Below are 16,012 nucleotides of genomic sequence, written 5' to 3'. Positions count from 1 at the left end.
AGAACCCAAATAATTTGCAGCTGAAGGATGCATTCCCCCACCCTCATCACCCCACCAAACACTGCACTTTAGAATAGCCTTGAAAATGGCAGCTGTGAATATGATAAACAAAGAGAAAATTAAAATAGAAAACAATTTACTAAATGCTTTCATCCAATTGCATACTTCTTTATTGAAAGAACTTGTCAGTAAATAGGAAAGAAGTAAACCTGGGGAAAAAATCTTGAATCTTTAAATTATAACTTGAGTTATCTACTCTGTTGTTATTTGTCCAAAAAACACATGTAATACCTACTAAATATAAGGTATATACTTTTCTAAGTATTTAACAAGCTGCAACTCATTTAATTGTTATAACAATCTTAAGAGGTAGGTACAGTTATTATCACCATTTCTCTAATGAGAAAACTAAGGTACGTCATTAACTTGCAGAAAGTTACATATATTATCAGGGGACAGAAACTGTGGGTCCATGTGCATAACAACTAGATGATGCTCTCTTCTTTTTCTTTGCAGATTGTTTTCCAAGAGGTAGCAAAAATGTTATTACTCACTTATATAAAAAAGATTTATTAGCCTTTATTTTAATAGCAGGCATTTTCTAGCTGCTTGGGATGTAGTGATGGACTAAAGACAGGTAACGACTCTGCCTTTCTGGACCTCACCCTCTGTCTGTTAGACAAGGCAGGGAATGCATAATTAAACCATTAAATAAGCAAGACTATTTCAAAGAATAGGAATCATGAAGAAGATAATGGGTTATCTGAAGGGAGTAGCTGGAGGTGGACCAAAATTTATAAACATATGCAAAACTGGCTTTGTGGATGGGAGACTCAACTGTCCCTTCACCAGATAAAATTTATTTGCATATCTCCAGACAAGAATCATTTCATTTATCATTTCAGTTATCTACAACTTACACAGTTGCACAACAGCTCAAAGACAATGAAAGACCAATTCCTGTGAAGTCAAATAACCCAGAAGGTTGTGCTAAAGATGAGACATAGTTTTCCATTGATTACACCCAGTAATCTTGGTCTATTTGTTCTCAAAAGCTTTCACAATTTTTCCTAACGCTATATGTGTCACAGATAGTTGGTGTCATATAAGTTATATTTTAATGACTTAGAAATGTATACCTCAAGTCAACATTTTTTCTGTACTCTGACTCATTTACTACCTACCAGACATCTCTACAATGTCTAAAAGGCATCTCGAACTTAACGTACAAGAATTCACTGATTTTCTTCACTGAACCTATTTCTTCTTTACTTTTCACTAACACAGTAAATGACATCACTATCCAACCAATGACTCAAACCCCAGAAACCTCAGGCGTCACACTAGGCTCTTTATTCCATCAGACTCCACATGAAATCCACCGTGCTCTTCCTCCAAACTGCATTTTGATTCATTTACTCTTGCCCCTCTCCATTGTCACCATCCGAGTTCAAACCATTTTTATCTCTTAGTTGACAACTTTAATAACCTTGAAAGTCTTCTCCCTTTTTCTATTCTTGTCCCTCTCCCTTCCATTCTCCTGACAGCAAGCAGGCAGAACATCCTTCATAAATGTGAATCAGATAATATTATCATGAGGCTTAGAATCCTTTGGTGCATTTCCACAGAATGAAGAACAAATCACTCACCATGGGTCTGTAAGGCTGTTTATGAACTGCCCATCTTTCTCTTCAATGGCATCTAGTACTCTGATGGCATTTAATATATATAGTACAGACACCTGGATTCTCCAGCTCCTCAAATATAACATGGTTCCTATCTAAAGAACTTTTCACTTTCCATTCACCATGTCTGTCCTGGTCTTTCCTGGCTCTTCCCAGAGCTGGATTCTTCTTGAACTTCAGATTTCAGCTTTAATATCCCCTTCTCAGAGATGTCTTCCCCTAACTCCCTGTCAGAAAGAGGTCATCCCTTCTCCTTATTTTGCTATATTACCCTGTTAAATTTCTTCAGAGGATTTACATCAAACTTATTTTACTTGGTTATTGATTTATTTTCTATGTCCCCAGAAAAGAAAAGTCTAGGAGGGCAGACGTCCTGATTTTCTTATTCTTGCACATATTGATGCTTAATAAACATGCGTTGACTAATTGATTAAAAATAGTTACTTCGGTGAGTATTTCCCAAAGCATATTTCATGAAATAATAGAATGTCAATGATTGACACAAAAAAATTATTTCATTAACAACATCACTAAAATTAGTAAATGTTGAGAAAATACTTTTCCAAAATTTTCCATGTATTTTTTTCTCACCTGGCACATATATAAATTTAAAAAACTTTTCAATAATATTATTTGATTGTAATACCTTTAAAAAGATATTATATGAACAAAGAATATGAGTTTTTTTCCCCCTTGATATAAAGTAATCTATCATTCTGGATTTGTTGATGGGTCTTTGAACTTTAGAGTAGGGAAGGAAAGAACTGATAAGTTCTTTGCATCCAGATATACACATCTGTAATGGATTGATTGCCAATGAGAGGGAAGAAAGAGGAAGATTTCTCGAAACTTCAACCATAATCTTTCCTAATTCATTACATTGCAAACACTGTACAAACATATTGACTAGGCCTTTACTGAAAATGTTAAGAGAAAGAAACATCTGGGTGGCTATGTATGAATACTCCAGCCTCATTTAGATCAGTTACTTATTCATTGATTAATTTTATAAATATTCACTGTACATCTCCTCCTGGTACTGGGGATTCAGCAGGGGGAAAAAAAAAACTAGCCTTTGCCTCTATTAGAATTTATAATATCATGAGGAAGACAGACAATAATAAACAGCAATTGAGCAAATAAGCCCATAATTACAGATCCGATCATTGCTATGAAAAAGAACAGTACAGGTTAAACACACAGTAGGGGCAGCTAATTTAGATTTGGAGTTCCATGTAGGCTTCTCTTAGGAAGGGACATTTGAAAGGTTCAATGAATGTAATTTGATATTAAGTAATTTCTTTTTCTGTAAAAGACTGGCCATTATTACCTATAATCTGGTTAAAAGTGACATGTAAATATATAGATATAAATATATAAATGCATTTGCTCTTGAATTTCTCCTTCACATTGTTATTCAAAAGAATGACAACTTAAGAAAGAATGAGAATGAGCTCTGTTCAGTATTATCTTACTATCTTCCACAGAAATATTCCCATTAACACGTTTATTAATTTCTTTTTTTAAGTAGAAGTCACAGAGCTGTTTTTTTTTTTCTAACATCTTTATTGGAGTATAATTGCTTACAGGGGTGTGTTAGTTTCTGCTTTATAACAAAGTGAATCAGTTATACATATACATATATCCCCATATCTCTTCCCTCTTGCGTCTCCCTCCCTCCCACCCTCCCTATCCCACCCCTCTAGGTGGTCACAAAGCACAGAGCTGATCTCCCTGTGCTATGCGGCTGCTTCCCACTAGCTATCAGAGCTTTTTAAAGAACATAAAATTAATATGGATTTTGGCATTTGCCATGTAAGTTAGTTTCAGTTTTTGCTATCAGATCTTAAATTAATGAGATTTCAAACTTTGTAAACAGGATAAGAGCGTGTCAATGAGGCTGATAATTTATAGTTAATAGGCTTTGCCTTTATGTATTAAAAAAAGGAAGAAAAATTTAGAATGGAAATTAATAACCCTTTGCTTCTAGGGAAGAGAAAAAAAATCTGTTTTGAAGGTTCAAAGACTCTTTTTTGAATCGTAAAATGTGTCACATTCACCTCCATTTTTAAAAACCTTTTGAAAATATGTAATGAATCCTAGACAATCTTTCAGATAAGTGGTGATTATGTAAGCTATTGAAATTTTTAGACAGATGCATTTGCCAGCCTAGCCTTGGTTTTCAACCTTTAATAAAATCAGAAAATCCCCTTACTGTAAAAATTAATACTGAGTATTTTCTAGTTGTTTTCTGTCTAGTTGAGGAATTACAGGAGTTATTCTAATTCAATTTAGACATGAATTGGCAAATGTGATTGCAGTACCTATACACAAGATCCTTTAAATACTGATATACTTATATCCTAGTCCATACAAGTAATAATAGATGATAAAACTAATACGTAGGTTTTGATGTAAGTTTCCAGATTTACTTTAATGACACTTTATGGAGTGTTCACTATGTATTTGCGGCATTGTGAACCCCACAAATTGGGAAATCACACAGTTCCTAGACTCTGTTTAGTGGCAAATTACTCTCATTTTGAAAATACTGACCACCAACTGTGTGCCATGGCCCTTGACAGGCACAGGCACAGATGTCAAGGTGAAAACAGCATGGATGGTGGCACCAAAGAGCTTACAATATGGAAAGGAAATTAGGATATTATTATAAAGGTTAGGTGACTATTGTAAACATAAAATAACATCCTCTAAGTAAAAGTAAAAATAAGATAAATCCCCTAAGAACAGAACATAGTCAATGGACCTGGTGTGGCTAACAGAGATGCAAAATAAAATGGAGGCAGGCAGTCATGACAGACCTGGGATTCAGTCACGTAGTCTGTATTCTTAGAAAAAGCACAAACAAAAACTATAGAACTGTTGATCCTGCAAAAGGGTCCTGTCTGAAAAACCGCCGTAGAGAAGCTCTGATGACAGCCACTCATCGAACACTTGTGGTCAGACTGCAAGGGCCACCTAGTCCCTTGCCGGGACTGAATAATAACTGAAATTATTGCTTCTTTCTTATTTATATCTTGCCTCATTTAAATGTGACTTTACATATGATACGTATGATAAAAAAGAAAAAGAAAACAAAGGAATTTATATTGTAGAAAAGTAATGTGGAGAGCACAGAGATTTTTAGTATGGTGAAACTACTCTATATAATACCATAATGGTAGATACATATCACTCTATACATTTGTCCAAACGCATAGAATGTACAAAACCAAGAGTGAACCCTAATGTAAACTATGGACTTTTGCTGATAATGGCATGCTAATGTAGGTTCATTGCTTGTAACAAATGTAGCATTGGGTGAGAGATTTTGGTAACGGGGGAGGTTGTATGTGTGTGGAAGAAGAGAGCACATGGGAAATCTTTTATCTTCTGCTCAATTTTGCTGTGACCCTAAAACTTCTCTTAAAAAATGTATTTAAAAATTGAAAAAAAAAGTAAGCTGAAGAAAAATAAAATTTCAAGTATACTCCTCAAATACATTCCATAAAGCCCCATGTAGTTTCTAGGAGTGAGCCAAAAATGTGACTTTTGACAAGTGCAAAGAGGAAATTAATATCAATGCCTCAGTGTTAGATAAGACCGGGAAGTTTTCCGAATAACGAAGCCTGAGAAAAATGCCCCTTTCTCTCGTTAAAAGAAGGCATCATGTTTTGTAGTGGAATACAATACAATAAATATAATAATGATGCTCCTAAAGTTATTTCTGACTCATGAACAATCCAGCTAGTGTAATTTTAGGAAGCACCAGAATAGTGATTTCTGCATGTGCAGCTTTTTGAAGGTCTGAATGTTTCAGAGATAAAACTTAGACCATTTGGAAGGTGTGCTTCTCAAATTATGTTAAGAAGACACCTGAAGATGTGGAAGTCTGCAGGGGTATTCAAAAATCACATTTTCCTCAGTGTTGAACCATTTTAAACATTAATTTTACATTAAAAGAAACATGGCTACAATGGAGCAACATAACCTTTCCTACCCACAAAAAAGGGAAGAAAAATCATTAGACTTTAAATAAATTTCACTCCCTCTTCACAGCAGGTTATTTGGCTTTGCTCTTCGTTTTCCTATGAACACCAGTTTACTCTTGTGCCATTGGTATGACTTTGGTAAAAACATTTGAAATCATGATTCGAAAGCAAGGGTATGAGACTATATGCTCGAGATAATGTTTGTGATGTCTTCCAGGGGGCTACAAACTTCGGCCTGGCCACACCCTCCACTTGCCCTCCAAAGTCCACCATCCCCTGCTAGCAGCAAGATTTCCATGGTAAGTTAAAAATGAAGAGACTAGAGATAGATAAGGCCGACATAGAGGAGAAAGCTTTGAAAGACAGCATGCGGATTAGGAACATGGGCTTTGGAGCCAGGCAATCCTTATTTGAAACCTGGTGATGTCACATATTTGTTCAATCAAGTTACTTTACCTCTGTGAGCCTTAGTATTCTCATTTGCAAATAAGGATAACAATAATATCTACCTCACTGGTTATACTGAGGATTATATGATATGATATTGCACTGGCCCATAGGCCAGCCACTACCCACTTGTGGTTATTGAGAACTTAAAACGTGGCCAGTCCGACTTGAGATGTGCTATAATTGTAAAATACACCCTGGATTTTCAAGGTTTAGTTTGAAAAAAGAATACAAAATATTGTGTTAATAATTTTCTATATAGTTTATATTTTTTCATGTTGTAATTATATTTTGGATATAATGGTTTAAATAATATTATTAAAATTAATATCACCTATTTCTTTTTACTTCTTAATATTTTTATTTTTTTTTAATATCCTTTCTGAAAAGTGGCCAGGCTTGCTTTCATTATTCCAATTTACAGGTGAGAAAACTTAAGTTCAGAGAAACTAAGACATTCAAAATTCCACACAAGTAGGGGCAAAACACAGAAACAAATGCCAGTCTTCTGTGTTTTTTATCACTTAACTGTGCTACCTCTAAGAATCAGCATCACTGCATGATAATAGTAATAATAACATCATCATCATCTTCATTTACCAAGTGCTCTTCATGAGCCTGATACTGTTTTAAGTGCTTTAAATGGATTAGCTAATCTGATACCCCTACTATTGAAATAGATCCAATTATGATCTCACGTTGTACAAATTGGGAAAGCAAGGCGCAACGCGGCCTGTACGTACTGGCTTCCTGTACTCTGATCTCACCCACAGACTTTGACTTAAATTAAAGGAGCAAATTAAGGGACCTTGAAATTTGTTTAATCTTCAGTCCTTAAAGTCAGAACATCTCTGCACCTCCAAAGCACATGCTGAATTTTACTTTATAATCCTGGATTGTTAACCATTACTCGTGAGCATCTTTTTGCATTTTATCAATGACTTAAACATTAAATCTGTAGTGTGTATATATCATAGTGGTTCAAAGTGCAAGGTCTCAAGCCAGCCTGCTAGGTTCAATTCCTGGATCTAAAGCTTCTTACTGTGAATTTGGACAAGTTACTAATCTCTTCAAGTCATAGGTGTTTTCATCTTTAAAATATAAAATGATAGAAAGTAAAGGAAGGCAGCTAGCTAAACAGTCTCCTATTTCAAAAATTGCCACATATCACTGTTTCACCAAAGGTTTATTTTTCAAAGGTGCCAGTGAAAATATAAAAACTAAAGTCCTTCTGAAATGCATGATTTTAATGGATTTGTTTTCATCACTTTATGTTTTGTATAGTGAACTGAAGATAGGAGTAATGAACAGCATACCATTGTTTAATCAATATCTATTGCTCGAATCATAGATTGATATGGATATGGTGGGTGTGATTGGTGATTGTTACTGTGTTGTCCTGTTTCTTAAATTTAAATATAATTGAGAGAAGCTTTATATAAGTTATAATTTAGGAGATGAAATTATATGTATATAAAAACTGGCATTATACCTTTATTGCATCTTTTTTTTTTGTATAAGAAACATAATGACACCATTTTTACTGCAAGCATCTTTTTTTTTTTTTTTTTTTCCAGGAACATAAACTATTTAAGCATGGGAATTGCCCACATTGATCGAGAGCGCTGTGTACTTACTTTGTAATAGCTAAGTCTGGGGCAATAAGCTTACAATTTCTCTAAGGAAATGATATAAGGTTGTAGAATAAATGTAGACAGCACTCTCTAAACATATGAAGTTTTAAGCATTATCTTTGGCAGCCATGAAATAAATATCATTCAATTCCAGTTGGATGGTATCTCCCCCAAACTCTATTTGCAACACTCTCTTAGTACTTTATCCCTCACACTGTTAGAAAAGTAATGAAGATCGTGTATTTTTAAATTAATAAATAACCCTGAACCTCTTAGTTTCTACGTTCTGTTCACAGAATGAAATAAACCCTAACCCTTTCTTTGATTCATTGCTACAAATTTTCTCTCTCTGGATTTGGCAATTTAATTCTCTATGCCCCGGCAGCTACTCAAGCATATAAATTGTATATGTAAAATCCAAATGCTCTTCAACCTAAGACTGTTAAAATAACAGAGAGGACATATTTCACATTCAAACATGATAACACTTGATAACACATGATAACACTTATTTGACCTATTTTTTTCTAATCCTAAAAATGCTAACATCACATTACTGAATAGTTTATATATCTGTTCAATCAGCAGATGTTTTTGAAGTGTTTGTTTACTCTTTTATGAGGTACTGTGATAGACTCTGCTGTTAGAAAGATGTCTAAGAAATAGTACCTGCCCTCAACTAACTGGAATATACTTAAATCAATGTCAATATTTTCCATCGAGAATAGAGAAAAACGAGTATGTTAAGTGAACCCAGGTGAGGGTGAACGGAAGACAGGGACTAAGAAAAGATTCACCAAGGAGCAATATTTAAACTGCCTCTTCAATGAAAACTGGCCTGATGGACAAGGCAGAATAGGTTTTGAGGCCTGGGGCAGTCAGTCTATGCAGAGAAAATCACTCACAGAGGGAAATGCAAACATAGAAAGATAAGAAACAATGATTTGTTTAAGAAACTGTCAATAGTTACATAAACTATGTTCTAGGTACATGTTACAAGGGAAGAGACAGGGTTGGAAAAAAGATGGGGCTCAAGAGAAAATTAGGGGTTTATTCATGAAGCAGAAGTAGTCCTCTCTTCAGTATTTGTGAAACATTAGGGAAGAATATAAATGAAAATTTACAGGTCATATGTTACAAGCCTACCTAGCTCCTGAAGACAGGTCACCATTGGGCAAGAAATTGTAAAGCAAGATCTGAAAGGTGGGAGACGCAGAAGCAAGGACTACATATCTCCCTGGCTCCAAAGACTGGTGTAGCTAGGGAGGGCCATATGGTACTCTCTAAAGCCCAGTGACATGGGCATGGGTGCCCCTTGCTTGAATCTGAGACTGGCAGCCTTATGAGCTCTGCATAAGAGTTTGGACTATAAAGATGTTAAAAAAAAAAAAAAAAAAGAGTTTGGACTTTTTCTGCAGCCTAAAGAGAGGCACTGAAGTCCTTTCAGTAGTGAATGTCTTACATAACAGTTTTATTGTTTGCATATCTACAAATCAGTGAAGATCACAGATTGGAAAATTTTCTTTTCAGGGTAAAGTAATGCTATATAGATATTGTAACCTTCTTTGAAAGGACTCATTTATTAAGGTGCTGTACAATAGATATAATTAAAATTGGCAAACTACATAAAGTATACATTGCTATTTATCACGTGTAATGCTTTATTATTTAAAAACCCCTCAAAAACTATGCCACACTGTGGATTTAACCCTGATAATGGTCACTCCGAGCACTGAGAGTAATCGACTTCCCACAAAGGAGATTCCTAAATGTCTGGGCTGAGCCTCATAGACTGCGGAGTAGGTATGGGAGAAAGGAAAGAGACCCCATACAAAAGATGCAGACTTGGGAAGTGAATCCAGGTAACCTGGTTTTCAAACAGCCCAACCCTATTTTTCTGCATTTATTCTTCAAGTCCACAGAGACTGTCCACAAATCCTCTAGTAATTCTTTGCTTTAAAATTGTTCGCCCACACAATGACTCGTTCAATTTATAAATATAAGAATGGTGTTGAAACATAGTAGAGTTTAAATTTCAAAAAAAGAAAATGTCACACACTGGAGTGGGTGTTGTGGTGTGCCACCCAGATCCCCAGGTGGCTGGTGGCTGAGTCCCTCTCTGGGAATCACCCTTTTCAGAAGAGAACTGCCTTTGCCAGGGTTTCACCTCCTTCCCAGGGCAAGTCAACATGCTATTAGTCAACGCACATCCCCTTCTAAAGGTCCATCCTCCTCGCCCCAGTGCATGCCCACCATGCAGGGCCTTCTCAACAACAGAGCTGATCATGTCACAGTTTACTCTCTGCCGTTGCTAAGTCTGTTACAGCATGCAGGTAGCTAGATATGAGCAGAGAAAGGGGGACAGGGACCACACAGCAGGAAACCACATAGCTTGGAAACAGCAGGGGTCCTTGGGCAGACAAAGAAAAGCAGGAACCTCCAGACTGACAGGAAACCACGCATTTTGGGATGATAAGTGTCCTGGAGGCCGACAAAGGAAGTTGGGAAAAGGCAGGAATCTCAGGCATCCAAATGTAACCTTTTGTTCATTAGGCCGTCATTACAATAAAATTAGCCTTGCAGATAAGAAGTTCCCATCCTGCACTGATGCCATGACACTTCAGATCAAGACTAAACGCGGACAAAAATCCCTCCTCCCCTCTGGAAGGTGCAGCTGGGGTGAAATCAGGGACTATGACCCCCTACCTCCTCCCTCCCCAGTGAATATTCTGCCCCTTCACTTCTACACGCCACATAACCAGCTTGCCAAAGAAACTCAGGGCAGCTACTCACCTAAGACTGCCCTCTCCCCTTGAGAGCCAACTATCGCTTATATAAATCCTCGCTTTTCTTTCCTGACTTCCTGTCTAGTCTCTGAATTCTTTCCGTGAGGACACAAGGACCTACCCTCCAGGAAGAAACATCTTTGGCGGAGCCACCAGGAGAAGCCTCTCTCCTTCCTCGCGCTTGAGAGGGGCTGCCTTACTTCCCACCATTTCTCTCCTGCTTTCAAATCGTCTGTCCCATTTTTGGACCTACTGCCGCAGAGATGTGACTGCCGGTTGAGCATTTAAAAGCCGCTGGGTGCTTGCCCAGAGAAATCTCCCACGAGAGAGGAGTGGGTCATGGAACGGACTAGAGAGATGATAGGTCTGTCCGCTCACCGCAAGGCAATTTCCACGCAAAGCTTTTAGAAACACATTTAAAAACATAACACCGCCCCCCCCCCAACGGCTACCCTTATAGACTTATTATTAGTCCACCTATTCTGCCAGCATTTTCCAACCTTGCAGCTAGGTCTTCCCCTTTCACTGTTACACATGCGCAGGGCAAGTCAGGAAAGTTTCCCGCCGTTCTCACAAGCAGCTAGCGTCCGGACCATAGGAGCTTTGCCCTCTCGGTTTGCCTTATCCACCATTTAATTAACTGTAATCAGGTCCAACTGTGTGAAAATACAAAATGCAACCTTACTTACACAGAGTTCCAGCCATGGTTGCTGCTGCAGTCCCTTCAGGAGCTCCCTCCGGCCATGGATGGTCTGTGCCCCGTAACGCCGAGCGTTGGCAAGGGGGACAGTCCTGCCCCGAGCAATTGAGACCCATGGTGGTGGGACTGGATCCGGGCTGCCATCCTTCGCCGCCCGCCTCCGCTTGCCCTTGGCCTCCGGCCGCCCCCGTCCAGGGTCTGCCACAGGTCTGGGGTCTATCGGCACCACCGCCCTCTGACCTCACGCTGTGGGGCGGGGCAATACGTGGCCACGCCCCCGGGATAGATGGAGGGGGCGGGGAGTGACCCGCGTTTGCCGTACTTGCCTACCCGGGTCTAGGGAGTGAGAGCGTCCTTGCAGGGCCGGCGGGCCCTCCGTCACAGTGCCTGCACCTTGGGCTGCCATATCCCCCCTGCACCTGGCCCACCACCAGCTGGACGGAGCTTCTGTAGGAAGGGGTTGGGGCAGGGCAGCACCGAGGCCTGAGGTGCGCCCACCACAAAAGAGAAGGGAAAAGAGAGACTTTTTCACAGACCACCTCCTTTAATGGCTAGTGCCTGTTTTCAGAAACTTACCACTTTGTTAGAAAAAATAAAAATAAAATCTGGGACCTTCGGTTCCATGCCAATCTCCCTGCAGTACTCGAATCCTGTACAGCTGTAACCTGTCCTCCAACCAAATGGGGAACATAGCATGGTCCAAGATCTCCGAATCATACATGAAGCTGTAATTCCTCTTCATCCAATTGTTCCCAACCCATACACAATCCTCACTCAGATCCCGAGGACACAGCCTGCTTTAAACACAGTCCTCGATCTTAAAGATGCCTTCTTCTGCATACCTGTTCACCCTGATTCCCAGTACCTTTTTGCTGTTGAATGCACTGGCCCAGACACTAATGAAAACCAACAATACATCTGGACTGTCCTTCCTCAGGGATTCCAGGACAGCTCACACCTGTTTGGCAATGCCCTAGCTAAGGAATTAAGGAAACTAAAATGAGAGACAGGGGCATTATTACAATATATAGATGACTTCCTTATCTGCAGCCGCTCAAAGGAAGCTTCAGACTAAAGTACTGTACAGGTCCTCAATTTCCTGGGCTCCAGGGGGTATATAGTATCCCCGCAGAAAGCCCAAATTGCTTTCCAGAGAGTCACCTAACTGGAACATGTTCTAAGCCCAGGGGAAGAGCTCCCTTACAACCCAGTGTAAGGAAGCAATCCTCCATTAACAACCACCACATAAAAAGAAAATTGCTCTGAACCTTCTTAGGAATGGCTGGGCTTTATAGGATTTGGATCCCCAGGTTTGGTGTCATGGCAAAACCATTGTATGAGACCTTGAAGGGACTGGACATGGAACCTCTAGATTGGACAGGGAATTTACAAAGAGCATTTGACCAGATTAAGACCGTCCTGACTAGTGCCCCAGCCCTAGGGATTCCAGATCTTAACAAGCTCTTTACTGTATTTACCTCAGAAAAATAGGGAATAGCCCTGGGAGCTCTCACCCAAAAAGTAGGGCCATTTCCATGACCAGTGACATATCTCTCAAAGCGATGGGACTCAGTGGCCTCAGGATGGCCAGGCTGTCTGAGAGCTGTAGCAGCCACAGCCCTGCTAGTTGAAGAGGCCACAAAAACTCACCATGGGTCAACCCCTGGAAGTATTAACCCTACACCAGGTACAAGGAGTATTAGAAATTAAAGTGTATCAATGGCTGACTGGAGGCTGCCTTACAAAATATTAGGCCCTCCTTCTTGACTTTCCTGAATTAACCCTTAAAGTATGTCAGACCTTAAATCCAGCCACCCTTATGCCAGTAGAAAGCCCAGAGGAATTGTCTCATTCTTGTACTGAGACCATCAATCAGGTATATTCCAGCAGATCTGACCTTAGGGACTAGCCCCTTGAGGACCCTGATGAAGTCTGGTTTACTGATGGAAGTAACTACATACATGACGGTGTCTGGAAAGCAAAGTATGCCATAGTAGATTTACATAAGGTCATAGAGGCTGATGCCCTGCCCCCTCAGACGTCAGCACAAAAAGCCAAGATTATAGCCCTAGCTCGAGCTCTAAGGCTAGGAAAAGACAAGAGGATCAATCTGTACAGATGCTAAGTATGCATTTTTGGTGTTACTTGCACATGCAGCCATTTGGAAACATAGGAGACTCCTGACTTCACAGGCCTTTTTTTGTCTGCCTCCAGGACACTTTTCATCCCAAAATGTGTGGTTTCCTGTCAGTCTGGAGGTTCCTGCTTTTCTCTGTCTGCACAAAGACCCCCACTATCTCCAAGATGTGTGGTTTCTGCCATCTGGCCTATGCCCCCCTTTCTCTGCTGTAATCTAGCTACCTGCCTGCTTTAACAAATCCTGCGACCATCACTCTTCCACAGTGTTGATCCTAATAATTCCCCATTACACACCCTGAGCATGAATTTCCGTCTCAGAGTCTGCTTTCTGGAGGGCAGGACCAGAAACACATATTAAGTTTGTTTGCCCCTAAAACTGTTATCTCAATGGATGGGATAGATGGGGGGAAATTCCATTCTAAAGATCATATGTGAAGCCAGTGCCACATCCTTTTCTTAGCTTTGTAATTCTAGAAAGGAACTATTTTACCCTTGTAAGGGTAATTTTTTTTTCCAATTTCCCTGATTTCAGAAGTCAAAAACTTTTCTCCACCCGCATTTCCTTGAGAAACCTCTTATTCATAAATCCTTTCTCTGTCACTTTGATGTGTACGTAAATGTAAATCTTTTTAAAGGGTAAATAAGCTAGGAAAAACCAGGAAAATTTTTCTTAAAGGCCTGGGAGCCGTGTCTTTGAAATGTAAATATCAAAGAGAATCTGTCTAGACTCGAGGGAGTCCCCATCTCCTTGTCATCAGAATTTTAGCCCAGAGGCCTTGTTCCAAGCTATAACCACCAGCTTATCACAGAGATACAGAAGTTTTATTATTGCTTGAGATAAAAGCAATTAGCTAGCCCAGCTGGCTACCCCAATTACCAGGTGAATTTGAAGTAAACTATGAAAGAATACATAGCAAACAGTTCTGCCCAAGTCTTCTTCCAAACAAATTATCATTAATCTTGAGAATATGTATGTAATAGATTATATCTGCTTGTTGGTATTCAAAGGATGGAATTTCTTTGTGTCTTTCTAATATCATTAGAAGATTACCTGTGATGAACAGTCCTGTTTGATTTAATGTTTATTCAATAGTAAAACTCTTTTCTGTCTTTTCTATATTTGAGGAAAGGATTTTCTAGGTTGACAGGAATTTTATTTTCATTTTTCCACAACACATGGAACAAGTTTCTGTCACAATAAAAATGTAAAATAAAACAATGGTCTCATCAGTGCTGACTGTGCTGATGCCGGTGGTTTTCCCGTCACTTGATCAAATCTGGGGAAGTAGTTGTACAGCTAGACGGATCTTCACAGTGGAAAGAATTAGAGAGATGGAATCTCTGGTATCTTCATTTGTTCAAAAGGGCTCTGGGCAAAACTCACACTTTATAACACCATAGAATTGAAACTCCCATCCCCATGTGGACCCTGGGTATTAATGAGCTGGCTTGCATAAAAAGGAATGAAATTGGGTCTTTGGAGAGACATGGATGGATCTAGGGACTGTCATACAGAGTGAAGTAAGTCAGAAAGAGAAAAACAAATATGCTATATTAATGCATACGTGTGGAACCTAGAAAAATGGTACAGATGAACCAGTTTGCGGGGCAGAAATAGAGACACAGATGTAGAGAAAAAACGTATGGACACCAAGGGGGGAAAGTGTTGGGGGGGGGGGGTCGTGGGATGAACTGGGAGATTGGGATTGACATGTATACACTAATATGTATAAAATAGATAACTAATAAGAACCTGCTGTATTAAAAAAAAAAAGAGCTGGCTTGGAGCATATGTGTTGAGAGGACTTTCCTCACTTAGAACTAAGTGACCAGGTCCAAAACCAGTCTTCTTTAGCCCATTATCCCCAGGGCAGTGGTTATTAATATTTTGGAGAATGTCATTAATTCTTGGGAACTCTGATGACAGCTTTGAACATCCTACTCAGAAAAGTACACATATCTACCTGAAGTCAAATTTTTGTATGCAAATTTAGGAGAGTTCTGAAAGTTCTGAGCTGGCCTCTTTCGGTCAGTAATCATGAGATTTAAATATTCTCTAAGACTGTACAATTTTCACCTGGTAGATATTCAGTAAATATTGGTTGGGTAAATCCTAGTCTTCCCAAAAGTAATAAATGATACCCATGAGTAAAATGACAAACTATTTTTTTCTCGTTGTCCTATGGAGAACTGAGTCTCCAAAAGAAAAGTGTTCTTAGCTATCCTTGAATTTCAATTTAACTTCACCATGCTTCTAGCAAGAATCTTCTCTGTATATATCACTATGCTATATGTGTGGGGATAATGTAGTAATTAAGAACATAGACTCTGGAGTCAGATTGCCTGGGTTTCAAATAATAAACCACTGTCCTCAGTTTCTCATAAAAAAGAAGATAATAACAATATCTAGTCCATTTGTTTTCTGTGAGAATTAAAGCAATTCACATACTACATTTAGTCAATATTTGACGAAGTAAATACCCAATAAATGTTAGCTATAATGATTATAAAAATAAAATTTATATTAAAGAGATGCTATTTAAGGATTCATCTGGCAGAAAACAACTGTTGGAGAAGTTAAGAAGTACTTATATTTATATTAATACTTGGAAAGTAAAAATTTTAATAA

At 38.8% G+C, this 16,012-nt stretch overlaps 1 protein-coding gene across 1 annotated transcript in view; it reads right to left on the bottom strand.

Annotated features, from left to right (window-relative positions):
- LOC137772237 (uncharacterized) overlaps positions 1 to 11,650 on the bottom strand; it is a 266,255-nt gene extending 254,605 nt beyond the window's left edge. The window contains exons 1-2 of the mRNA XM_068556106.1: positions 11,567 to 11,650; positions 11,234 to 11,479 (exon numbers count right to left, since the gene is read on the bottom strand). Coding sequence (XP_068412207.1) covers positions 11,234 to 11,479; positions 11,567 to 11,650 — 330 coding nt within the window. The remainder of the gene's footprint in view (positions 1 to 11,233; positions 11,480 to 11,566) is intronic.
- Between the last annotated feature and the right edge of the window lie 4,362 nt (positions 11,651 to 16,012).

The sequence above is a fragment of the Eschrichtius robustus genome, chromosome 11, assembly GCF_028021215.1.
Source record: "Eschrichtius robustus isolate mEscRob2 chromosome 11, mEscRob2.pri, whole genome shotgun sequence".
In the NCBI taxonomy this organism is placed as follows: domain Eukaryota; kingdom Metazoa; phylum Chordata; class Mammalia; order Artiodactyla; family Eschrichtiidae; genus Eschrichtius; species Eschrichtius robustus.
This window is presented reverse-complemented; position numbering and strand designations above follow the sequence as displayed.